Below are 25,675 nucleotides of genomic sequence, written 5' to 3'. Positions count from 1 at the left end.
CTCAGCTCACTAGAAATTCCTCTAGGCAGGGACATTGCCTTCTCAGCTATAGTCTTTTCCAGAACCTGCACTTGTAGACTACCCAACAGAGATAAGATTGGCACGGGGAGCAGACTTTGTCTAGATATGGCTCTGGAATAACTCCCTGTGAGAGGGAGCTGCTTCTTCTCACTACAGGTGCCTGGAGCAGCCATTCTTCCAAGATGGTGTTGTTATGCTAGAAGGCTCTATCTCAAGTCAACATTGGCCTCCTTGCCATTTTTTCATCCATTGGTCTGGTTTTTATCACTGGCAGCAGTTAAGACAGACTCATGGCATTTCCTCATTTATGTGGACTTACTGCTGTGCGGGCACTGAGGCTGGCTGAGGGGAGGGGAGTTTGGGGGAGCAGTGCAAATGAGGGAAGAGGAGGGTAAGGGGCAAAGGAAGGCCGCAGAATTCCAGCTGACCTGGTGTTTTTCACATTTGGGTTTGGGTTGGAATTTGGTGGATTTTTCCCACCTCTGATCTTCTATTCTCTGCTCCCTTTGGGGTGAGAGAAAGTGTGGGGCATGCAGAAAGACACACTGTCTGGCGTCACTTGGAACTGTCTTTCCTGACACCCCGATTCTTACACCCCACAAGGTTCCCAGGAGAAAACAGGAAGCATGGAGTGTGCTGAACAGAGCATTAATTGTTACCACATCTAGGTGAGGAAGAAGGGGCAGAAATGGGGATGCACTGTTGTTTCTCCCCACTGGAAGGAGAAGGAAACTGAGGCACAGATAAAGAAAGGGACTTTCCCAAGGTTATTAAAGAGACAGAGGAGGAGCCAGAGCCTAGGGACATGGGGCTTCCCGATCTAGCCAATGTGGTCTCAGAGCCAGGGCCATCTTTGAGGGACTGGTCAAGACTTGAGATGTCCTAGTGGAGGCTCAAGTTCATCTCAAGATCCATGGTGCTCGACCTCAGCCCTGAGTGCTAGCTGAGCACACTTTGACCATGGCCAAGTGTCCATTGCCTATGCTGTTCATGTGCATCATCTGGTTAATTTTTTTTGCATAGGGAGGCAGTGGCTACATTTGCCTCTTTGTGAAGAACAAGAGCCCAGCCTAAAGAAAGGAGCTGGAGTGAGCAGGAGACCTGCTGGAACACAGGGGCAGCTGTAGTTTGAAGCTATGTCCTCCCTGGTTCAATATGGAACAAGGGGGGAATAGCTGGAGCCAAGAAGTGAGCCCTGGGAAAGGGGAACCCAGCCTCAAAATGAAAACTCCTCACCTGCTAGGGCTCCACCCTCCTCCCCTTGCCTGAACTCTTCAGAGACTGCCGGTAAGACCCCCCCCCTTCCCCGCCCCCACCATCTGCATTTCCCAGATACCCCTTCTACACTCCGTGCACTGTAAACATGAGAAAAAAACAAAAGCCAAGGAAATAACAAAACAACAACAAAACGAGCGTTCCCCCCTCCCGCCTCCCAACCTGGGTGAAAAAAGTATCATCTTTTTTTCACCGTAAACATGATTTTGGCTCTTTTTTTTTGTTTTTCCACCTTTGATTCCTTTTCTCTCCTAAAGACGGGAAGATTTGGGGCTGTCGTTGATTGGTTCAGTCAGGCACCAAAACAAGAAACTCAATGAGAAATATTTGGTGCAAGTTCGGTAATAGCGACATGTCCACCACAGATGACTAGAGCACCACACACGACATTTTTCTTAAGCTAACATGCTCTGGCTGCCATCCACAGAAATAGCTAGAGACCCCTACATGGTTTCTACGTGGTCGAGAGGTATATACACAATCCTTCAAAGGGCAGGATTGAGGGGCCGGTCTACCAGCTAGTACCCTCAGGGATCTAGTTCTTAGCATCTAGTTCTTAGCAGCTGGGCCCCCCCTTCTCGCCCCTGCTCTGGGCACGGCCAGCTCCCTCCCTCCTGCGCAGCAAGGTGGATGGGGCAGTCACCATTCTGGATGGGTGGGCCCTCCCCCACCCCTCTCTCCCCTTCAGACACTGATACCACCAACTCCTTTTTTCCACGGAATGTGCTTGCAGGCTTCTCCTCTACATCAAATGGCTCAGAAGGCAAAGTTTGGCTGCAAGGGCTATGGCCGTGGGGGGACCTGGTGAAGGAAATGGGGCATCCACTGGCTAACTCCTCCCTCAGCTGTCGGCTCCCAGTTGTGTCTCAATGTCCACTCGGCAGATGGGGCATTTCTTGCTCATGGCGAGCCACTGGTCCACACACAGTTGGTGGAAGAGATGCATACAGGGTAGGCGCCTGGAAGAGAGAAGAGTCAGGTGACCAGCAGCAGAGGAGGGGGTGAATAGGGATGAAGGGCACCGAGGGGACCAGGACCACTGGGAGATTGCCAAGATGGTCTGCAGAGTGAGGCTATAGCTGAATTGGGGACCTGTGGCAAAAAGTGAGTCTCAAAGCTCTCCAACTCCAGGAAATCTTTTTCTGATCATCCTCACACAAAGCTATGGCTCTGTCTTGGACCCATCTGGGCCAAAATCACATTGCCTTGATACAGTTTACCTCAATGAGTTCATACAGATGGGCTCTACATCTAGAACATTCCATGCCCTACTTTCTCAGTGCAACCACAAAGCCTACTATAGCACCCCTTAAGCCAGCACCCTCACCTCTAGACACGAATATGGTAACTAGTCGCCAACACCCATTGAAAAAGGAGAAGAACTGTGGCCTCCTACCTCACATCTTCTCCATCCTCCAGCATGGACAGGCAAATTGTGCATTTCTCATCCGTGTCTGACTCCTCCCCCTCATCCTTCTTGCCCTTGCCGTCCTGGGGTCTTCGCTGCAAGAGGCAGAGAGAGTAGCAGCTGTTACCTGGAACAGACTCATCTGATGGCCAATGGCCACCTTCCAGCCTCCTGCCACCCTTGCAACTTCCTCTTCCTCTTGGAGTCAGTCTCTTTGAAGTGCTCTTCCCCATTCCCTCCCCATGGCTGCAGGAGAGGAGGGGCTAAGGCCAGGTGGGCTTCATGTTTGCTGTCCCAGAACTGTCAAGGGGCTCAGAGTTTGAAAGAGTATCAGGTAGATTTATTTTGCAAAGCTGTGGTGTGTGCATAACAGCTTCTGCTCTGTTCACCCATGCTGTCCACTCTTCCTCACATCTGTCCAACCTAGACCCCTCCAGGCTTCATTGTTCATTTTAAGCTCCAGAATGCTTGCTTTATTCCCTCGATCATTGATTCATACATTCTTTAATACATTCATTCAGTCTGGCACTCAACTAATATCCATTCATTCATGCTATCGTCCTAGTTAAAGACTGAATTTTCCTGCCAGGGATTGATTCCTGTAACTGTTGTGAGCTATCTTGTATTGTTAGGGTTTCTCTTCCTATCCAGAAAGTTTCCTTAAGATAGGCTCCAAATTAGCATGAGGTTAGTCATCAGGCATGCAGGCTATGTATACTTGTTGACTTTTAAATTCTGTTTTAATTATTTGAAAATAGTCAATGGCCAAGTATAAGGCATATCTTTGCTACTTACTAAATATTTCAAGGAAGGAGGATTCTAATCTGTGAATGAAACCAGCCCACCTACCATGTTCCCCACTACAACAACAGGTATTTTTACAGTCTGTAATTTTGTGTTTCCCAGAAGTCATATAACTGCAAACATACAGTATTGCAGCCTTGGAGAGTTAATTTCTTTCACTTAGCAATATACATTTAAGTTTCTCCTACATCTTCTCATGGCTTAATAGCTCATTTCTTTCTATTGTGTAATAGTTTTCCATTGTATGGATGTACCACAGTTTATCAATTCACTCATTAAAAGACTTCATGGTTGCTTCTAAGTTTTCATTTATTTCTATTTTAAAAGGTTTTATAAGCTCAGATTCCTGGCCTTCCATCCTGACCCAAATTTTAGGCAATAACCCAACAGCTTCTACTTCTATCAACTTAGGATGAGGCCTGAGACTCTGTGGCTTTAAAAGTTCCCCAGAGGATTCTGGTGCTCAGTCAGGTTTAGAAAACTCTACTGAGAAGCCTTCATTGCTCATTTGTCCTTATTAGAAACTTGATTTGGAACTATTTTTTTAAGGTGAACATTTCAAACCTTAGTTTCTCTGCAGAAGCCATTCTGCCCACTTCATTGAGATCTAAACATGCAGGTCCCTCTACAACTTCATGGGAACACATACATGCATGTCACATGCATACATTCTGCTCTCCTTATTCACTGATAAGCAGCCCTTATCTTCCCTCCAGACTTATACCCTGCGCCAGCAAATGAGAAGATCCAAGGGAAGGAGCCCAGCTTTGGAGCATCTAATCAGTACAATGGCTTTTGGATTTTGGACTGTGCCTTTTTTAGACCATCAGGCCAGGATCATGTAAACAAACTGACAAGTCCCTTCCCATTCCCCAGCGATGCAGGCTGGCCTGCCGCAGTCCCACCTTCTTATACTTGTGGGGGAAGGTGAACCTCTCGATGGTGTTCTGCACAGCTCCCCGAGTCACATTTCCCAACCTGTCCTCAAGCTGCAGCAGCTCCTGCAAAGAGAAGAAAGTGATATGTGTGCTCAGCACATGCAGATACACACATGACAAAGATGAAGAGCGACCAAGGTAGGAGAGGAAGTGCTCACATCGCCATCAGGAAGAACTCTTGATGTTGAAAGGCCTTAGCTCTCTCTACTCACTCTCTTTCACACCTGAGGCTTCCTGCCACCTGTGCCCTACTACTCATCAGCAGGGACAGAAACAAGGGACGATGGATAGTTAGACCATCTCCTCTAACCCAGTCGGTGCCAGACAGGGCAACATACCTCATAACTCTCTCTCACAGCAGAGGTGTGTCTACTGGGATTTAGCCCCTGGAGTGCAAGGAAGTGAAGCTGGGGATAAGGGTAGTTTCGGATTTCATGGACGACCTGTTGGGGAGAGAATGGCTTGAATAAAGTGTGGACCTTAGGTGTTCCCATGAACCCAGCAGACAATGTTTCCATCCATAACCACCAGCCAGCGGCCCCTTCCCCCCCCCCCCCCCCCCCGTGCCTGCCGGGGATGTTGTGGGCAGCAGGAATGCTCCTCCTGTTCTCATTAAGAACCAAGATTACGCCTGGACTAGTCTACAAAGGATGGCAACATCAATAAAGTAATTACAAAGCTTAAATGGGCACCCACTTCATAGCAGGCACTGCTCTGAGCATGTCACATGGCTACCCAATTTAATTACCTCGTCCAATCTAAAATGTGGGTGCAAGTACAATCCCCATTTACTGAGAGGATAAGTGAGGCACAGGCAGATTAAGTAATTAGCTCGAGTTATGCAGCCAAATAATAGAGCCAGGACTCAAACCCAGGCAGCTGGGCAGCAGAGTTAGTCTCCTCCCATAGCTCTATGGGCAATGGCACAGGCCAGAGCCAGAGTAAGGCATGAAAGAGTCAGTAACAGGAAATACTATTGCTTTTAAAGTCAAAATGAGTGCAAATGATCCCACACTAAAAAATACCACACAAAAGACTTCTAGCCCTGAACTTGCTCATCCCTATCTTCTCACTTCTCCCTAATTCTCTGAACTAGAACTCAGAGGAGCCTTCATCAAGCGCTTCAGCCTACCCACTGTATGCCCCAGGACCAGTTACATAACCTCTCTAGGCCTCAGTTTGCCAATCTGTAAAAGTTATGTGAGATTCTTAGTGTGAGGTTGAAATAAGAGAAGTTATATAAGGTGCTCAGAGAAGTGCCTGGTCTGTAGTAAGGGCTCGATAGTTGTTCGTTTAGTCTCAAGAGACAGTGTTTCCAATACAAACCATGGAATCTCAGATCTGATCAGAACTGAGAGGCTAGGAGGTTAGGTGACCGACCTGAGTCGGGAAGGGGCAATCATACTTTAAGCTAGCAATATGAAGCTGCCTGGAAATAAAATTTTCAGTGTTTTGCCACTTCAGTGGAATATTTTTACTTTCATTCCATGCAGCTTGCAATCCCAAACCCAGTGCCACACCTCCCAACACACACACACACACACACACGCACACACACGCGCGCGCACACACACACACACACACGCGCACACACACACACACACACACGCACACACACACACACACACACACACACAATTTCAGGGCTGTGCAGTCACAAAAGGTCATCCTGCAGAAGGCAGTAGACCTGGATCTGTAGGCCAGGTCCAGCGGCTTCCAATGGAAGTAGCTTTTTGAGATGAGCAAGGCAGACATATATACACTCCCATTTCACAGCTAAGTGAAACGAAAGCCCAGAAGTTGTGGCCACAGGAAATTAAATGAGACCACATGAAGGACAGAGTCCATTCTGCCTGACCTCATCTGGGGTCTTTCCCCACAAACCCCAGCATACCATGCTACCCCTTTCCACAGGGCATGGAGGAATCAGAGACACAAGGGAGCCACAGGACCTTGCCCACCATTGGCACCCACTATGTAGCAAGAAGATTCATCTCCCAGCAGGGTCCTTCCACTCACCATCTGCGTGGAGGAGGAGTTTCTGGGGAAGTGGTGCATTCGAGGAGTCGCTAGATAATGCTGATAATGCTGAGGGATGGGCCGCACTTGGAACTGAGCGGGACTCAGGCCTGCGTCCACACTGAGGTCCCTGCAGGAACACAGCTTCAGTGAACCTTGAGGTGGAAGGATGCACCATTGGGGACTAGAAGGGAATTCAGGTAGCAAGCCCATGAGGCAGATTTGGAGCCATGCACTGCCAGGGCTGCTAGGGGCTGTTCATTACCCAGTTCTTCCCCTCCCTTTAGAGGAAGAAAATTGACCCAGAGAGGAAAGGGCTCGGCATGGCCTAAGGAACCTGGAAAAGCCTATGCCCTGTAAACTTCTTAAAACAAATACCTGAAGCTCCTTATTGGCCAGGCACTGAAGCTCACATTTATGGTCTAGCTACTCCAGAAGCAGAGATTAAGAGAACTGCAGTTTGAGGTCAGCCCTGGCAAAAAGTTCATGAGAGCCCATCTCAGCCATTAAAAAGCTAAGCACAATGGTGTGCATCTGTCATCCTAGCAATATGGGAAGCATAAATAGAAGGCTGACAATCCAGGCTTATCTGGGCAGAAGGAAACAAAAGCACAAAGGACTCAAGGCATAGCTCAAGTGATAGAGCTCCTGTCTAGCAAATGCTAGGCCCTGAGTTCAAACCCCAGTACCACAAGGAAAAGGAAACAAATAGAAAAAGAGAAAGGGAAAGAAAAAGAACAATTTTTCCCAAGACAAAATCCCTCTCTGAGAGAAAATTCAAATGGATCAGTTCAGGGATGCACAGAAAAGGCAAGATGAATTGTGGTGAGGGACAAAGGCCATGTTCTTTTCATCACTTTGAGAAAACAACTTTAAATACCTCCATAACTGCCCCTATAATCTAGAAAACTATCATAACCCACAAGCACTCCCAAAAGTATGGAAAAACTCATTTCTCTTAGACATGTTTAATTACACTGACAGTTTTTCAAATTTTATCTTAAAAATTATAAACCCATAGGTTCAAAACAACTTAACAAACTTCAAACAGGATTGCTGCACACATAAAAAGAAATCACCTCAAAGTAAATCATAATCAAATTTCTAGGAAATGTTAATAAATACAAAAATTAAAATCCAACCCAAGGGGGTTGGTGACCCATTAGATACATTAGAACATAAATAAGAATTATCACAAATTTCCTGTTAGAAGCAAAACAAGCCAGAAGACAATGCGGTGACATCTTTAAACAACTGAAAAGGGGGGGAAAAAGCTGTTGACTCTAGAATTCTTCACACAGCAAAAATATCTTCTAAAATGAAGGTGAAATGAGACTTTTTTCAAACAAACAAAAGTTGAAATAATATGCTACCAGCAGAAGAGCACTACAGGAAATATTAAAGGAAGTTCTCCAAACAAAAGGAATATTATACTGGATAGAAACCTAGATCTATACAAAGGAAGAAAGAAGAACCAATGGCTCATTTAGAAAGTAGTTTATTTCATGTCTGTGGAGAAAATGTACAAGGTAAGATGGAAACACTTTGCCGTAACTGAAAGCAAGAAAGCTACCAAGGTCATGGCAAAAGGGCCCAGGAGCTACCCAGTAAAGGCTCCTATCCGCCAGATTAGAATAAGTTACAAGCATAACTACAATAAACTGTAGCTGAGATACTGAAAGACACACAAGAGAGGATGGAGTGTAAAGGGAATAGGAAAAAATATTTTAGAGAATAATTGCCTGCAAATTTCCCTAATTTAATGAAAATTATAAACTCATGGGTTCAAAATATTGAAATTGGTACAGAACAGCGCAAAGAAGATTACCTAAAGGCACAAAATAGTAAAATCCCTGAAAAACATTAATGAAGATAAAAATTTTAAATCAGCCCAAAGGGGAGAAGTCCATTCACTGAGAAGAATGTGTGCAGGAATTATCATAGGCCTCCAGTTAGGAACAAAGGAAGCTGGGATGAGTATAGGGTCTCACATTTATAATCCTAGGTTCTTGAGAAGTAAAGATCAGCTCGATCAATCTAGCCTAGGCAATATGTTAGTGAGAGAGACTTCTGTCAACCAGTAGCTGGGAGTAGGGGAATAACGCCTGTCATATTGGCTATGCAAGAGCAGGAAGTATAAAAAGGGAAGGTTGTGGTCTAGGCTAGACCAGGTGTAAAACATTAAACCCTATCGCAGGAATAATGAAAGCAAAATGGCTGGGGCATGGCCTAAATGGCACAGTACCAGCTTAACAAGCACAAAAGTCTGAGTTCGAACTCAAGCACCAAAAAAAAAGAAGTGTCAGCGATGATAACTACATAGGAAACATAAAGGATTTCTAGCCATATAAAAACTCCTTTAAATGTTGATTGATTGGAGCATACGTTGACAAATATCTGTAGTTTCAGACATCCCACACACTTCAAAGGCCACACATTCTCCACCACAACCATTCCAACGCTTAACACAGTTTAAAAGCAGCCACAGGCCATATATAAACAAATAGGTATGGCTATGTTCCAATAAAACTTTATTTACAAAATGGAATGGGACAACTTTGATTTAAAGAACTGTAGTTTGCCAGGAAAATTTACAGCAATGAATTGTAGTGATCATTACATATGGATAAGTAAAAACTACAAAAGGAATGGCAAAGGATGGAGTGCTGGGACTCTTCTGTTTTGACAATGAAACCAATATTTTAATCCTAAAAAGTTTACACTCAATTCAAAATAAGGCAGGAAATAGACAAAAAGAATTTAAACATGAATCAAACAAAAACAAAAAAATGATTGAATCCTAACTATATGCATAATTACATTAAGTATAAATGGTCTAACCATACCCATTAGCATATATTGTCATTTGTAAAACAATAACCAACTATATACTGCCTATTGAAAAACATTTGCCTAGCTACTTGCCTAGCAGGAAATTGGAAAGTCATAGTTCAGGAGCATGGTTCTGAGCAAAAAAATGTTCACAGACTATCTCATCCGATAGCTGGGAGCAGTGGTACGTGCCTGTTACCCCAGCTATACAATGGCTGTATGGTGGTGAGGGCCTGTCACCCCAGTAACCTGGGGAAGCACAAATAAGAGAAATAAAGCACTGATTAGCCCATGCAAAAAAGTAAGACCCTATCTTGAAACCAACCAAGGCAAAGAGGGGCAAGAGATGTGGCTTCAACGATAGAATGTCCGTCTGGTAAATATAAGGTCTTGAGTCCAAACCCCAGTACTTCCCCCAAACAATTAAATATAAAGATATAAGTTAAATGTAAAAGGAGGAAAGAGATACATCATACAAACACTAATTGGAAGAAATCTAGAAAGGCGATGTCAATATTAGACAAAGTAGACCAGCCAAGGCCCATTACCACAGATAAAGTGAAACATTTATAATGATTATGGTGTCAGCTCATCTGATGTATATAAATCAGAATAAATGAAGCAAGGCTGACAGAACTCAAGAAAGAATCAAATACATACTTGTAAATGTAGACTTTAACTCTCTTGCCTCATCATTCACAGAACGAGCATATCAAAAAATTCAGTACTATGGTAGTACAACACTATTAACCAGCTTGATCTTGACATTTCTCTAACACTCAATGAGAACAGAATATACATTCTTTTAAATATATATAGAACATTTGTATAGAACACATACTGGACCATACAACAACAGTTAATGAATTTAAAAGGATTAGAATTCTGCAAACATGGTTTCTGATCACAGCAGTATTAAACTAGAAATCAATATCAAAAGATTTCCCAAAAAACCCCAAATATGAGAAAGTTAAACAATGTACTTCTACATAGCCCAAAGTGAAAAATAAATCATGATGGAAATTAGGAAAAAGCTCAGTTCTGAAAGAAAAAAATCATAGCTTTATTTTTAATTTGGAGGGCTGGACTGGAATTTGAATTCAAGTCTCATGCTTGCTAGGCAGGCAGTCTACTACTTGAGCTCAGCCTTTTGTGCTTTATTTTTCCAAACAGGTTCTCACATTTTGTCCCACAACTAACCTGGGACCATCCATGATCCTGCTACTGACAGCCTCTATATGGCCAGGATCACAATTATGTATAATCACATCTGGATTATTTGGTAAAATGAAATCTCATAAACTTTATGCTGGTGCTGACCTTAAACCATAATGCCCTTGCTTTCTGCCTCTCAAGCAGCTGAGATTATAGGCATGAACCATTGTGCCTGGTCTAAATTTCATAGCTTTTAAATGCATATGTTAGAAATGAAAAAAAAAATCCAAGTAATGACCTAAGGTTCCACCTTGAATAGCAACAAAGAAGAAGAAAAGTAATAATAGAATCACCACAAAATTCCTTCCAAGACTCAGGTGCACTAAGCCAGGAATGAAGGTTCATATACCCTTAAGAAGTCTAGTCAGTCTTATCCTTGAGACATTAGCATGGAGAGGAGCAAGTATCTTACTGTTTGCTATTGCCACCAGCCTGCAAGAGTCTCGCTGAGTTTAGGGGTTCTCAGAGCCAACCCCAAACAGTTTGGAACATTGTCTCCATGCATATTTTTTTCCATTTGTGTTTAAACATCAAGCTCAACTTAACTTTCATAGACCTGGTTGCTATGCGGACTCTTCAGTTCTTGCCAGGGAACTGCCTAACAGTGTAGGAGAATCTGGATTCTGGTGCTTCAGGGATTGAGTCACAGAAGGGTAATGACAAAGATGGAAACATTGGGGCTGTGGTTCAAGATCAAGTTCAAGTTACAGGACCAAAGAATAGGAGTATTTGGGATTTTTCCCTAACATCTGCTGTTCCCACCCATTCTCAGTCCAGGAGTCTAGTTGAAGAAGATAGAGCATCCCAGGAAGAGAATGGTGGGCAGCCTGGACTATAGCCTGAATTCAGTGGCTTCCAGAATTGACTAAAGGTAAGAGGAGGGGGCTGCTGCACACAGACTTCCCCTCCCTCCTAATGGCTCCTATCAAAGGTGAAAATAGCCCCTCCTACAACGTATTTTCTGTAATCCAATTACCAGATTCCTGCCTCCTGGCAGCAGAGGCTTCTTCAGGAAGGAGGTTTGGGATACTCCTAGAATGATGGTAATTACAAAAATCCCTCCCTTGCTGTAACAGAGCTCATTAGGAGGAAGAAGAAACTGTGGACTCCTTCAAGGCAAATACTTTCTTACTTGGGAAGTGGGGATAGGACAGAGAGAAGAGACTCCGGTGGGACCGTGGGACATGTTTCTCTGGGAAGTAGGGACAAGAATGAAGACGGGAAAGAGGACTGGCTCGATGAAGCAAGTGAGGATAGGACTAATACTTGAACTGCTCTCCCTGGACTCTCTCCTTCAGTATCATCTATCCAGCCCACAGTGTCTTGTTAGAGCCACTGTGTGTGTGTGTGTGTGTGTGTTCAAATCACTCAGCCATATGCAAGGGCCCTAGGTGCTCCATGGGTGCTGAATTGAATCAAATTGAATTGACTTGACTGTGAAGGGAGCGAATTTAATCCAACAGCAATTAAATCTTCCTAATTTGAATCTGTTAATTAGTACAAGTCTGAGCTGAAGCTGGCAGCAGTGTAATCTACCTTTTGAGGGATTGTCCAATTTAATGAAGAATGTACCTGAGGATTAACAGAGGGCTGGGGGCAAAGCCAACAAGCCAAACAAGCCAAAACCCACTCTTTCTGGCACCTAGAAGCACAGGTAGTCTTCATCCAACTGGAACAACACCTGTGAATCATTCCAGGTGATCTTGGAAGGGGCTCCAAGAACCATCCTGATGAAGCCAGCTTGCCTGGCCAAATGGCTGGAAAAGGACACAACTGTACATCTGGTTTTTAAAATGTTCCATCTCTTTTCATTGAGGGACTTTTTTTTTCACTCAGGTCCCAGTCTTTTTTTTTTTTTTTTTGGCTCTGATTTTTTTCCACTAGGACTTCATGCTAACTGTGCCTGGGTTGGCTTAGAACTGTACATGGAAAACGTACAAAAACAAAACAAAACGAAACAAAAGAACTGTACATGATCTGCCCACCACAACCTCCCTACTAGCTCTGATTACAGGCATGTATATGATTACAGCCTCAGATTTTTTTAAATGTATTTTTGTACTAAAAGTAATTGCAACAATAGCATAAAGAATTTCTAGTGGGGAGGGAAGGGATAGTAGGGGAAAACAAAGGAGGGGGTAACAATGCTTGATAGGAAATGTACTCACTACCTTATTCATGTATCTATAACCACTCTGTACAGTAGCTTTACAATAAAAAATCCTTATTAAGATAAAAAAGAATTTCTAGATACTTTTCACTCAGACTCCCCAAATGTTACCATTTTATTGCATTTCTATTTTCTTCCCTCCCTCTATAAATATAGATAGATGTATATATGTATGTACTCATATGTGTATATATGCACGCATATTTATATATAAATATAGGTACATATATATGCATAAAGTTATACACACATATGCATCATGCCTTTCTGTGGAGAAAGAGAATGTTTTACTGAACTAATAAGAAATAAGCCCGGCTTTGGTGGTTCTTGACGGGGCAATTCTAGCTACTCAGCAAGCTGAGATCTGAGGATCGTGGTTTGAAGCCAGCCCAGACAAGAAAGGCCATGAGAACTCTTATCTCTAATTAACTACCAGAAAACTTGAAGTGGAGCTGTGGTTCAAAGTGGTAGAACACTAGCCTTGGTCAAAAAGCTCACAGATAGTGCCCAGGTCCTGAGTTCAAGTGCCCAAGTCCTGAGTTCAAGCCCTGTGACCAAAAAAAAAAAAGTACTAATGCATTTCTAATTGATGATACCCTTTATTTCTAAATAGCTAGTAAACTGCTCTACTTTAAAAAGTATTCCAAGGTTCTGGTCTGACCCTACTTGAGAACAGTCTTTTCCTGAGCTATAATCAGAAAGTTGGGTGGAGCTCAAGATGAGAAACCAAAGAAATGAATCAAAGAATGAAGCCTTCTGCCCCAAGTGCAAGGGCTATGACCCTTGCCCACAGGATGACACAAAATCCTCCACAACTCTCCCTCGCTTCTCTCCACAGTCGTCACCTCCAACCTGAGTACTTTCTCTCCATCCTTCAGGACATACCACTCCATCCTGCACTGCCAGAGTGGCATGCTCCGGTGCGTCACTGTGGACCGTTCCACACCTCCTCCTCCAGCAAGTCCCCCTCCCCCAGCTCCTGGGAATTCTTGCTGCCTTTCCTCCAGGGGCCATTGATCCATATCATTGAACTTGGAAATGTTTTACATCCTTGCCACTCCCCTCCCTTGGAAAACCATGAACCCTGGCCCCCAGGCTGGGCCAATTGCACTTAGTTAATTGCTAGAACATGGCCCAGGTTGGGCCCTGTCCTATGGACAGCTAGGAGCAGCCACAAAGGCTTGGGGACTGAGAACTAGGCCTCCTGAAGTGGAGGAAAACAGAAGCTCCATGGGCCCCAGAGACTTACCAGTCAGTGCCCTCAGCCAAATACCTGGGCTGAGGTGTCTGCAGTTGGTGGCCAAAGTCAAAGCTGGGGTGGAGGCGGTGGGGGTGGACAGACACACGCTCCTGACTCCGCCTGCATGAGAAGGGACCATGGCAGCGAACTCTGTGGGACCAGCCCAGCTTGTAGGAACTGTGAGTGATCCTTGCCATCCTGAGGACACCCCAGTCCCACAATTCCCTACAGAGCCCATAGTACCCAAGGCCTCACCACTCTCCTCAAATTCTAAAGAATGAGCAGCAACCTCCCCCACCCCATGCATCCTCGACCCATCCTCTATTCTACCCTTCCCCCACACTCTTCCCACTTCCTTGAAAGAGGTCTTCCTGAACACCTCAGATCAGGGTGGCCTCTCCTCTCTGATCCCCAACACTCAACCTGCTGCCCCAGCACTCCAGGTTCTACAGACACCACTCTCAAAGTGCTACCAGCATCCTTGGGAGGCCCTGAAACCCTTTCAGATGGTGCAAGGGGTTATAACTATTTTCCAATTAAGACTACAATGTGGGTTTGCCTTTTACTCATATTCTCTCAGTCCAACATGGCATGCTACAAAACAGGCAGACAAAAGGATACTGTTTTCTTCTATTAAGCTGTAGATAAGAGATTTGGAAATTTGGAAGAAGAAGAAGAAGAGGAGGAGGAGGAGGAGGAGGATGGGGAGGAGGAGGGGGAGGATGGGGAGGAGTGGGAGGGGGAGGGGGGGAGGAGGAGGGGGAGGGGGAGGGGGAGGAGAGGGGGAGGGGGAGGAAGGAGGAGGAGGAAAAAGAGGAAGAGGAGGAGGAAGAGGAGGAGGAAGAGGAAGAAGAAGAAGAAGAAGAAGAAGAAGAAGAGGAGGAGGAGGAGGAGGAGGAGGAGGAGGAGGAGGAGGAGGAAGAAGAAGAAGAAGAAGAAGAAGAAGAAGAAGAAGAAGAAGAAGAAGAAGAAGAAGAGGAGGAGGAGGAGGAGGAGGAGGAGGAGGAGGAGGAGGAGGAGGAGGAGGAGGAGGGGGAGGAGGAGGGGGAGGGGGAGGGGGAGGGGGAAGAAGAAGAAGGAGGAAGAGGAGGAAGAAGAAGAAAAAGAGGATGAGGAGGAAGAAAAAGAGGAAGATGAGGAGGAAGAGGAGGAGGAGGAGGAAGAAGAAGAAGAAGAAAAGAAAACTGTTCTCACTAAATCTGTAGTCATTTTGCATGAAAATGTCTTCTAGGTTTAGCATAAGGAAATTGGTATTGTTATTTTCAAATAGATTAATAAATACTTAATTTTGAATATAGTAAAAAAAAGTCAGTGATCTAATCCAAATAAATAGAAGTTATTCATAGTCACTTTTGAGTAGCAAAAAGATCCTAAGACTAAAACTCTGAGAATTCCCATGCTAGTCCGATTACCTACCTGGGGTGCGCAACGAGCCTGCGATGCTGGGCTTCCAGGAGCTGCTGCTGCAGGAGGTATTGCTGGTGCAGGGCCTGAGGTAGGAAAGAGGGACCTGTGACGTCCTGGAACTGCAGGGTGGGCAGTGGGGTCAATGACTGGTGCAGTGCGCTGCTGTGCTGGTGGGCCGGGGCCATGTGGGCGCTGAGGCCCGGCTGCGACTGTACGGGGTGGGCCAGTGGGAAATCCGGGGTGAGCTGTTGCGGCTGCGGGGGGCCCAGGTGGAAGTGGCGGCAGGAGGTAGCGTGAGGATGCTGAGACCTTTGAAAAGGGGCACCTGGAGAGACAAGGACAGAGAAGTCTCTGTGAGAACCATTGCAGGGCCCTGACACACCAGCCCATCCCCACCGCTGAGCCAGTGACATTGATATAGACCTGGAAAAAATTATGTCAAGTTTAGTCACTCAGGCCCAGAGAGACAAGGGATGTGTGTTCTGTCTCATCTGTGGAAGCTAGATCTAATTTATAATTATACAACTAAACACACACGGTTGCGTGTGCAAGCGTAATACAAACGTACTAACTGACGTGTGGCATAAGCAGGGAAGAATTAAAATAGTGTAATTCCTTAGGAAAACTAACTCACCGTCTAATGAAATGAATACCAGCTGTGTGGGGGCGGGGAGGGCACTCAGGAGGAGGGTGAGGACACTCAGAGAAGAAGGTTAGGAGAATGCAGTCGTACCAATCAATGCATATCCTGTGAAACTACGAAAATTGAGGGGACGGGTGCTGGAGAATGATGAAAGGTTTGACATTGATCCAGAAGCACTGCACTCACTAAATAGTTTTGTTGAATGGTAACCCCTGTGGACAATGACTTAAAGATAATAAAAATACGATTTTAAAAACCCTTCAAGATCTTCATCATGTCACAGCCATTCCATTCATTTAACAGCTATGTGGTCACCTTTACTGATGTGTTGGAAGTGGAGAGAATGTTTGCTTAATGAGCAGGTAAGCATCCTTTTATAATTAACACACTTGTCAAAGTTCCCAAAGCAGTCTGATTTTCTTGAGTCTCGTACCTGCCACACAGAGAAAACTTAGGGCCAACACTTTGACTCACCAAGACCCAACACAAGAAAGTCCCATTGTAGAGATAGCGCAATCAGAAGGTATTTGTCATTGTGGTTTTCAGGGATTAAAAACCTATACAAAATTATTTCTTTAAATAACAACTAACTATATGACAGCATTCATTTAAAGGCAAACATACCCAGGTATATGGTAGAACCTTGGTTCTGGACTACATTTAATTTAGGCTCCAGTAGTTTTCTAAATAAAATTCATCCTGATGACAAGAAAATTAGCAACTTCTCCATGATGAGAAAGAAGCCCACCGCAGGAGTCAGCTCTCCTGTTAGGCAAGGTATCCAATGAAGCCTTGCAGAAAGATTTTTTTAAGAAGTCTTGCTAACTCCTGGCAGATTTAACATACTCCTGCTCTTTCCCAAACCCCACTGAAATGAGAGCAAAGGAATGAGCACAAGATAAACAGACAAGGACACAGGGAACAGGAGGGGTGACATCAGCAGGCAACAGATGTCAACAGATTCTCAGAAGACAGAAAGCAGATGGAGGAATTAGCGGAGCTGAGAAATCGGAAGCTAAGTGCCCACTGAAGGAGCGGTCAACAAGATGTGGACAGAGCCTGCCATGTGGGGCTGGAAGGCTAGTAGCTACCTTGGAAGGCCAGTGTGGTGGTACAGCTGAGCAGAGAGAGAATAAGAGAATAATGACAGGGCAGTTATGCCCAAGGCTCCTCCCCTTTCCCACACCGGAAAAGTGACCATCCTCCTAGAGAGGCCCAGATGGGAGAGGGTGACATGGAGCAAAGCAGTGGGGTGTAGCAGCATTTAGAAAAGTATTAAGTGATGGTCTGTTTATGGGACTTCAGAAATCCCTCCCTCTGGCTACTTGGTTCCAAAAATCCTGTTGTTAAGTATGTGTCCCTTCACTGTGCCCTCCAACAGGTATAGTACTCTGGGCTGGGAGCTAGAGGATGCTTCTGGTTGAGAACACCCATATAAAATATCCACCGGCCAATATGTACCAAAGCCAATTAATTGAAAAGTTACACTTCGCATACATACTTTAATACACACACACACACACACACACACACACACAGCTTCTGGACAGCACTTAAAAAACTACTCTTTAACAGGACTGGAAAACCCAAAGGGTGATGAGTCTTGAGAAAGATTATAAAATGAAAAGAGAGCAAAAAACATAACACATTATAAAAGATAAATCAAAATGAAATTCAGAGGAACAAAGAGAGATAATGCAAAGACCAGAAAAAAAAGATACACTTTTTTAAAATCCTCAGAGAAATAAGATGATGGATCCATGAAACAAGAGGAGGCTCTTTCAAATGGAGAAATAAGAAAACAAGAAAGGGAGCTCTTGGAAATGAATGTAAGGTGGGATTTGAAATTCAATGATTTTGGAGATCAAGCTGGGGACATTTCCTAGAAAGCCAAATAAGACAAGGTTGATCAGAAGTTTCCAAGTTTCATTAGTAAAAGAGAAGGCAATAAGTGGGAAAGTTACCAAAAAAAAACCCACCTAGAAACAAGTTTCTAGGTGGAAAAGGTGGTATGAGTCCCAGTAAAATGGATGGAAACAAGAACACCACACCAAGGTTCATACTATGAAATGTTGGTCCATGGAGACAAAGAGACAATTTCAGCAACTTCCAGAAAGGACGTATACACATCTCTATAGATGTCAGAGATTTAAATTTTTGCATTTAAAATTTTTAAAAAAACAACAAAGAGTGTCTAATCATTTAGTTAGAAATGTACTCAGTCACTAGTGGAAATGCCTGAAAAAGGGTTTGGAGGTGTTGAAGTGGAGGAAGTTTGGCTCTGGCAGTGGGTAGAGAAGGTAGTAGCTGTTCACTAAAAATGCATTCTATTGGTATACTCAACCTTGGAAGTGATATATGTGTGTGTGTCTTATTTTAAAGTGTATTCAACATAAAAATTACTGTGTTATGTTATATTCTTTGTTTCCAAACTGCCTCCAAGGTCTGGGCAAAGGTTTAATTCCTATGGCACCTCCCAAGGAATGTGTCTAGCCACATTCCTGGTGTGCCAGATCCACTTGTGGTTAGTACTTCCCTGTCTGAAGGATGAAAGTGAACTCAATACATAGAACAAAAACATCTGAGCCATATTTCCCAGCTGATCTGCCCTGAAATGGGGAGCCTTCATCTCTGACCTGTAAAATCCAAGCCCTTAGCCTGATATCAGAGCTCTGTCCTTCCAGGGCCCTTCCACACCTTCCCCAAACCCCTCCCCACAGTCCTCCCCGTAGCCCACCCCCGTAAGGTGCCTCTGGAGCAAGGGCTCCCCTGAGCTGTCCTCATCTCTTCTACCAGCCAGGCTGAGCTGTAGTCTCACTAATTCTAGACCCCACTCCCTGCTCGGCACTAGCACTCAGGAGATGCTCAGCTTGTCATCAGGTTGTTGGAAAAAGTGAGGGGAAAGGGATTCCGTGGTTAAAAGTGGCTGAGATACTGGGTCTGGCTGAAGACAAATTGATTGGAACTTGAGTGGGAAAGACAGAAGCAAGTAGATCTTGGGGAAGCCCTGGGTCTACTGTGTAATGACGGACAGGCCAGATGGTACTGGTCAGTGTCCATCCCTTCCAATCCTGGAGCCTCTCCGACCGATAGCACCAACAGCTGCCTTCCTCCTCTCCCGTGGCTCCTTCTGCACTGGTGTCTGCTCCGTGCAGGGAGCCTGCACACCTGTGGAGGTGTCCAGAACAAAGTTCCCTCTTGACTGAGAAGGGTTGTCTACTTTTGCAGCCTGAATCCTCCCGTTGGTGCACCAAAAAGAGCAGAAGCCCTCTTTCCAGAAAGATGGACCAAGCCAGGCGGCGGCATCTTGCCCCTGTCATCCTAGCTACTCAGGAGGCTGAGATTTGAGGATCACGGTTCAAAGCCACCCCGGGCAGGAAAGTCCATGAGACTCATCTCCAATTAATCACCAGAAAACTGGAAGTGGCTCTGAGGCTCAACTGATAGAGTGCTCGCCTTGAGCTGAAGAGCTGAGGGACAGCGCCCCCAGCCCAGAGCTCAAGCCCCACGACCAACACACACACACACACACACACACACACAACAACAACAACAACAAACAAACAAAAACAAAAGAAACAAAAACAAAAACCAATCCCATCATCGTTTAGGTAATTCTCCAAGCAAAGGTCCTTTGACTTTCATTCTGGGTTCAGCTTCTCCTGTCATCCCCATCCCCAGAGGGGATCTTGGCTTCACCATCCTGTTCAGAAAGGAATTGATAGCAGAAGAATCCTCATCCCAACCCCCCCTGGGCCACTTCTCAGCTCTGTGTCATGAAAGCTTTGTGACAATGCCAGTAAACAGCTGCTTTGCTTGGCCTCAAAGAGTAGCACTCTCTGGGGAATACTGGTTCATGACAAGTCAGTAACCAATGATGCCTGAACAGTGTTGACATCCGAATACACCCTGTTAGTAGATGATAACCTGTAGCTTTTTCCCATTGCAGTTACTCCTTCCAGTTAAAAAATAATTTCCAGATGTCCCTGATTATACTCTACATTTGTCATATTTCCCTAGGGCTAAGATGCCACTAATTTAAGAATTCTTTATGAGCTAAATAACATTTTCAGAGTATGGGGAGAAAAAAGGGTCTCCCAGAAAGAAAAAAAACCCACTAATATCCACCATGCTAAATAAACACATCAATTATAAGGCATAAATTAGTTTCTGAATTAAAAAATGTCCATCTTACAATTCTGGAAATGGATGCTGACAATTAGCTCCTCCTGAGACTTGGCCAGGAGTAGAGCTTTACCTCGGGAGGCTGAGGCTGAGGCTGAGAAAGGCAGGTGCAGGACTGAGAACAGCATGCCCAGCTGTGACCAGGGAAGCCCAGAGGTATGCAGTTCACCGGATGCCCACCTGGCCCACATAGAACACAGAACAGGTGTTCCATAAATGGCTGGGAACTGGCTGCTACATGCCTTGTAGGAAAAGGGCTTTAAGAGGCTGACAGCTGGAGAACGGGGGCAGGTGGATCAGAAGACAGGAAAAAACACACATTTCCAAAAAAGGGGGGAGGGCATGGAAGGGAGAGGTAGAGGGCATGAGGCCAAAGGTTTGGGTACAGTGGATGCAGTTAACATTGAACCCCAACTTTAAAAGGTTTGTTGGCAAGCTGGAGACACTCATTGGTTAAGTGGCAGAGTGGAGATTTGAACCTAGATGTCTCCTGAGAGATCTGTTAAAGACTCAGGGAGAAAACAAGAACAAAAACAGAAGTGGCAGAGAAGAATGAGGTGGTGTGAATGTCTGTGTCCTCCCAAATCCATATGTTGAACAGCCTTCAATGTGGTTATAGTATTTATTAAGAGGTGGGGCCTCTGGGAGGTGATTAGCCCTGGTAAAAGGCATTTCTACCCTTATAAAAGAAACCAGAGAACTAGCTAGCCCCTTTACCATGTGAGGATCTAGCTAGGTACTAGTCATGAGGAAGAGGCCCCCACCAGACAGTAACTTCCAGCACCTTGACCTTGATTTTCAGCCTCCAGAATTGTGAGCAATAAATGTCTGTTGTTTATAAGCTACCTAGTTTATGATAATTCAATATAGCAGCCCTAGAGGACTAAGACCGGCGGCATCCCAAGGAGAACAGTGGTATAGAAACAGACAGGACACCTAGAAGACATCTTGGGCTTTGTCTGAGGCTGCTTTCTCAGCTGTGGATGAGAGGAATGGAGTCAGAGATGTGTCTCACTGGGAGCAGAAAAGAGAACCAGGCCAAACATCAGTGTGCCAGGTATAGTTGACCAAGAAGAAGGGCCATTCCTGACTGGGTACACACACACACACACACACACACACACACACACACACACACACACACCCCACTCCAGTATTCATTCATGCAAGGCAACGGCCTTGCATGTTCAAGATTCCAAAGCTTAGAGGCCCTACCTTCAGGCCCTCAGACAAAGATGGAGCTAAAAGAAGAAAGGACAGTGGATAAAGCCCCCTCCCCACCCTGCCCATGGGTACCTGACACCTTAGCTTAGCTGCTCTGTGGGAAGTTCAGACACAGGCCTGCTCAGAGACCTATCAGAGCCTCGCCAGCCAGCCATGGTCAGCCTTCCCAGGCCCCTCCCCAGGACACAGGATGCTGAGAGAGCAAAGTGGGAACCAAACCCTCTGAGGGGCCTCGAGGGAGGCCTGCAGCCTGCTCCCTCCTTCCCAGGCCAGTTCTCAGGGTGTCCTGTTTCCTGCTGTCCCTCAGCTTAATTTCCTAGTGTCATTTCCCTCGGAGCTGAAGCAGAACAGGGAGGGGACACTGGAGGCAAAAGAAGGGGCAGCCAAAGAGACCCCTCCCCACGTGCAGCTGAGTGCTGTGGGGAGCCCACATGAATAGCCCCAAACCCCAGTCTTCTTCAAGGTAAATGTCTGTCTACAGAAGCCATGAGGAGGGACTTGTTGCTGAGACGCTTCCAGAGGCAAGCAGAGCTATCTTGTGTGGGTTGTCTCTGGGTTGTGTCTCACTACCACAGTGGACTTCAGTACACTCAGTGTGAAGCCTACATACAATCTCTGTTTGCAGGATCCCTGAATTCCTTCTGCCCAGGCTTCTCTTCTCATTCACAGAGAAGCCAAGTTAAAAAAAAAAAAAAAAAAGAATCACAGGAAGATTCAAGTGAGTTGAATGCTGTAGTTAACATACAACCTGCTGAGAACCCGTCTCCTGTCTCCACAGGCTAAGACCCCAGCCTCCTGGCTCTACAGGCTGAGAAAAGCCTCCACAGCCTGTGGAAACTCTTGCTTCCTGCCTCCACACTGTGCTGAGAAGCACCGGTGAGAGTGTGATACGATCGTCCAACATCTGGAATGTGTCACAAGCAGCTGGAGGCCAGGAAAGCCTTCAAGGTCCCTTTCCCAAAGGACTGCCACGTTAATTTTCCTAACGTCTAATTCAGAGCACTCCCTTCCCTGCCCACGCTTCCCCGCTTGTCCCCTCTCTCCCTCTGGTTGCTCTATGTGACCTTCCCTCGCATCTGTCCAGCCCCTCAGGTGCATGCCTTTCTCCAGGTCCTCACGGGCTGTCTTCTACCCCCATACTGACATGTTCCTTCACACGCTGTCATGTCCTTTCCGCCCTTGACTTCCCAGGGCACATGGCAAGTCCTCTCAGGGCTCTCAAAGGTCTTCCCAAGCAATGAAATAACCCCTCTGCCTTTGACTTGTGGCACTCAGCCTATTAAGCTTTGCATTTTGTTTGTGTGAAAATTTTTATCACCAATAATAAGCTGTGAAGTGAGTGTTCTCAGGGCAGAAACCATGTGGCTAATGTGCTTTGTTCTTAGAGAAGGCTCAGGCATATTCCACAAGGGGACAGGGAATGAGAGAATGGAGAAGGGACAAGAGAGGAAGAAAACAGAAGAAAGGAGAGGAAGGAGAAAGAGGCAAGAAGTGGAAGGACTTTTACTGTTTTACAAAATGTAAGGATGAGTTGAGCACTGGTGTCTTATATCTGTCATCCTAGTTACTGAGGAGGCTGAAATCTGAGGACAGGTGGTCAAAGCCAACCAGGCAAGAAAATGAGACTCTTATCTCCAATTAACCAGAAGTGAAGCTGTAGTAAAAGTGGTAGAGTGTAGCCTTGAGCACAAAAGCTCAGAGCCCAGGCCCTGAGTTCAAGTCCCATAACTGACAAAAATAAAAAGGTAAAGATGAGGGGCTGGGAAGGTGGCTCCGTGGTAGAGTGCTTGCCTTGCATGCACGAGGCCATGGGTTTGATTCCTCCGCACCACATAAAGCAAAAAAAAAAGCCAGAAGTGGTGCTGTGGCTCAAGCAATAGAGAGCTAGTCTTGGGCTGAAGAACTGAGGGATTCCAGCACCCAGGCCCAGAGTTTAGGCCCTATGACTGACAAAAAACAGGTAAGGATGAAATTACTACCTGGTAAGGAATATAGTTCTTCATATATTCCAGCTGAATGAGGCCAGCCTCCACAGATGAGGAGGCCGAGGCCAGGAAAGCTGGGTGGTATATTGTAAGGGCTTTTGAGAGGTTGTCAGTACTGGAATCCCAATGTGATGAGTCCCTTCCCTGCTCTCCTCCCTCTACAGCATCCTCATGCAGGCAGACATGTGGAAGGAGCTCACCTGCCTAAGCAGTCTTCTGAACAGGGATGACATGCCGTAGCCCTGGCGGCCTCCCCTCTCTTCTTCTCCTCCCTCTAGTGAGCTCCACTAGGAGTAACTGCTCTTGCCTAAGGACCTAAGGATGTACCTGTGAGCTGGCAAGGTGTTGAGTGTCTCTGTGGAGATATTGAGGGATGGCTGTGTGGTGAGATCGCTTATATTCTGCCCAGACACCATGGCCAAGAGTTTCAGAATCCCTTTCTGACATAAGCCCAAAGACAAACCCCAGCTTTAAAAGTAGACCAAGGTTAGGGGACTAAAAAGCCTCTGGAAAGCCTCACATAAAAGGCTGTAGGACTTAACTTGCATAGAGTTTAACTGATGGGAAGAAAGGCAGAAGCTTTTGGGGTACTGGAACCAATAGCTCTTGTTAACGTGAATATTGATCAACTAGACCTTAATAATAGAGAATAGAGTTGTGAGAGGATTTGAGACCTCTGGCATGAGGAGGAGGTAGAAAATCTGAGTGTGAACAGAGGGGAGGCACTCGATCAGGCTAAGCTGTAGTCAAAGGGTGAAGCTCTTCCAGGTAGGCAGACTTGTACATTTCCTAGATGGTACTTTGTTCCCTCAAAGTTCCTAATCTTTGTATAACTGCCCAGTGAAGGATCATGACTACTGAGGGGTGGAATTTCTCTAAACCATCCATGATATGCTATATATTCTCCACAGCATCTGTTCTCATTTCCTTCCTTTTTCATGTGGTGTGGACCCATTATAGGCAAAGTTACCAACTGGTCAGTTGCCAACTATGATGACCAAAGTACTTAGGTCAAAGAGGAAGGAGCCTGGCCCAAAGGAGAGCAAGTCTGGGGTTCTCAGATACCACACCTTGAGCATGAGCAATGGGAGAAGATACAAGCTGGACAGGAGGCTGGTATCTAAAGACAGGCCTCATCTTCTCCTCCACAAGCCACTGAGGAGCCTCCTCTTCCCCCTGCACCATCTGGCTCCAAATCCTGCTTCCTATCCTGAATTCAGCGGCCTGAGGGACATTCAGACTCCTTGAGACAGGGGAATGAATCTTTTGGGACTCATTCAGAAGCTGGATGTTTGAGAGGTTACACAGGGAAGATAGGGGAAGGGCATAGTGTGAGGATTCATGAATGGCAGGCCTGGGAATCTGGGATACAATTCCTACTTGCCTATACCCCCGACAAACTGGACATGAAGGAAAAGAAAATGAGCCATCCAACCTGAAGCCAACTACCTAGGCTGTTCTTGCTTTCCTTACCTCTTTCAGGTAACTCCATTTAACTTCTTTTGTTCTGGACTAACCAGTCCTAAGGCACCTATTCCCTGGCTCAGTCCCACGGTCTACCAGATGTCTGCTTTCCTCCCTCTCTGTATTTTGGTCCCTGGTCCAATGGAGGCCTAGTCAGGAAGCAATATGCCCAAAGGGGTCTTCTGCAGCTCAGAGCAGCTTTGTAAGGCTTCCCTAGGGCCAGTCTTTGATCTATGATGGAAAGCTTATCATCTTGAAAGGAACTGAATTGCAAATCTCACAGCACTTTGGGAGGGACTTTGTCACCCAAGGAAGCCTATTTGCTTACAGTTTTAACATAATTAAAACAGCAAAACCTCCAGCCGCTAGTGAGGACCAGAGAGTGGTTCCACTTGCCCAACAGACTAGGTGGGATTGAAGGGAGGATAGGACAAGCAGATGGTCAGAAACAAAGTACAGTCATGGAAGACAAGCTACATAGCTAGGCACTGGTAACTCATGCCTATAATCCTACCTATTCAGGAAGCTAAGATCTGAGGATCACGGTTCAAAGCCTGCCCAGGCAAGAAAGTCTGTGAGACTCTAAACTACCTTAAAAAAAAAAGACCAAAAAAGCCAGAAGTGGAGCTGTGGCTCAAGTGGTAGAGCTCTAGCTTTAAGCACAAAAGTTCAGGGACAGAACTTAGGTCCAGAGTTCAAGCCTCAAGACTGACACACACACTGGCACACACACACACACACACACACACACACACACACACACACTCACTCACTCAAAGCCAGTAAGGCCTCTCCAAACATTTCTACCACAACATACAATAGGACAGTTTTTTTGGAAGGCATCC

The 25,675-nt window shown here is 45.5% G+C and overlaps 1 protein-coding gene across 1 annotated transcript in view; it reads right to left on the bottom strand.

Annotated features, from left to right (window-relative positions):
- Positions 1–1,544: 1,544 nt before the first annotated feature.
- The window catches only part of Rnf165 (ring finger protein 165), a 90,634-nt gene continuing 66,503 nt past the window's right edge, over positions 1,545–25,675 (bottom strand). The window contains exons 2-8 of the mRNA XM_042675283.1: positions 15,339–15,654; positions 13,932–14,042; positions 6,466–6,595; positions 4,785–4,889; positions 4,414–4,509; positions 2,693–2,799; positions 1,545–2,255 (exon numbers count right to left, since the gene is read on the bottom strand). Of these exons, the coding sequence (XP_042531217.1) occupies positions 2,138–2,255; positions 2,693–2,799; positions 4,414–4,509; positions 4,785–4,889; positions 6,466–6,595; positions 13,932–14,042; positions 15,339–15,654 (983 nt within the window). The 3' untranslated portion in view covers positions 1,545–2,137. The remainder of the gene's footprint in view (positions 2,256–2,692; positions 2,800–4,413; positions 4,510–4,784; positions 4,890–6,465; positions 6,596–13,931; positions 14,043–15,338; positions 15,655–25,675) is intronic.

This window comes from Dipodomys spectabilis, unplaced genomic scaffold, assembly GCF_019054845.1.
Source record: "Dipodomys spectabilis isolate Male_0828 unplaced genomic scaffold, ASM1905484v1 ptg000024l, whole genome shotgun sequence".
NCBI lineage: Eukaryota > Metazoa > Chordata > Mammalia > Rodentia > Heteromyidae > Dipodomys > Dipodomys spectabilis.
The sequence above is the reverse complement of the archived record's forward strand: the minus strand, read 5'-3'. Positions and strand labels throughout refer to the sequence as shown.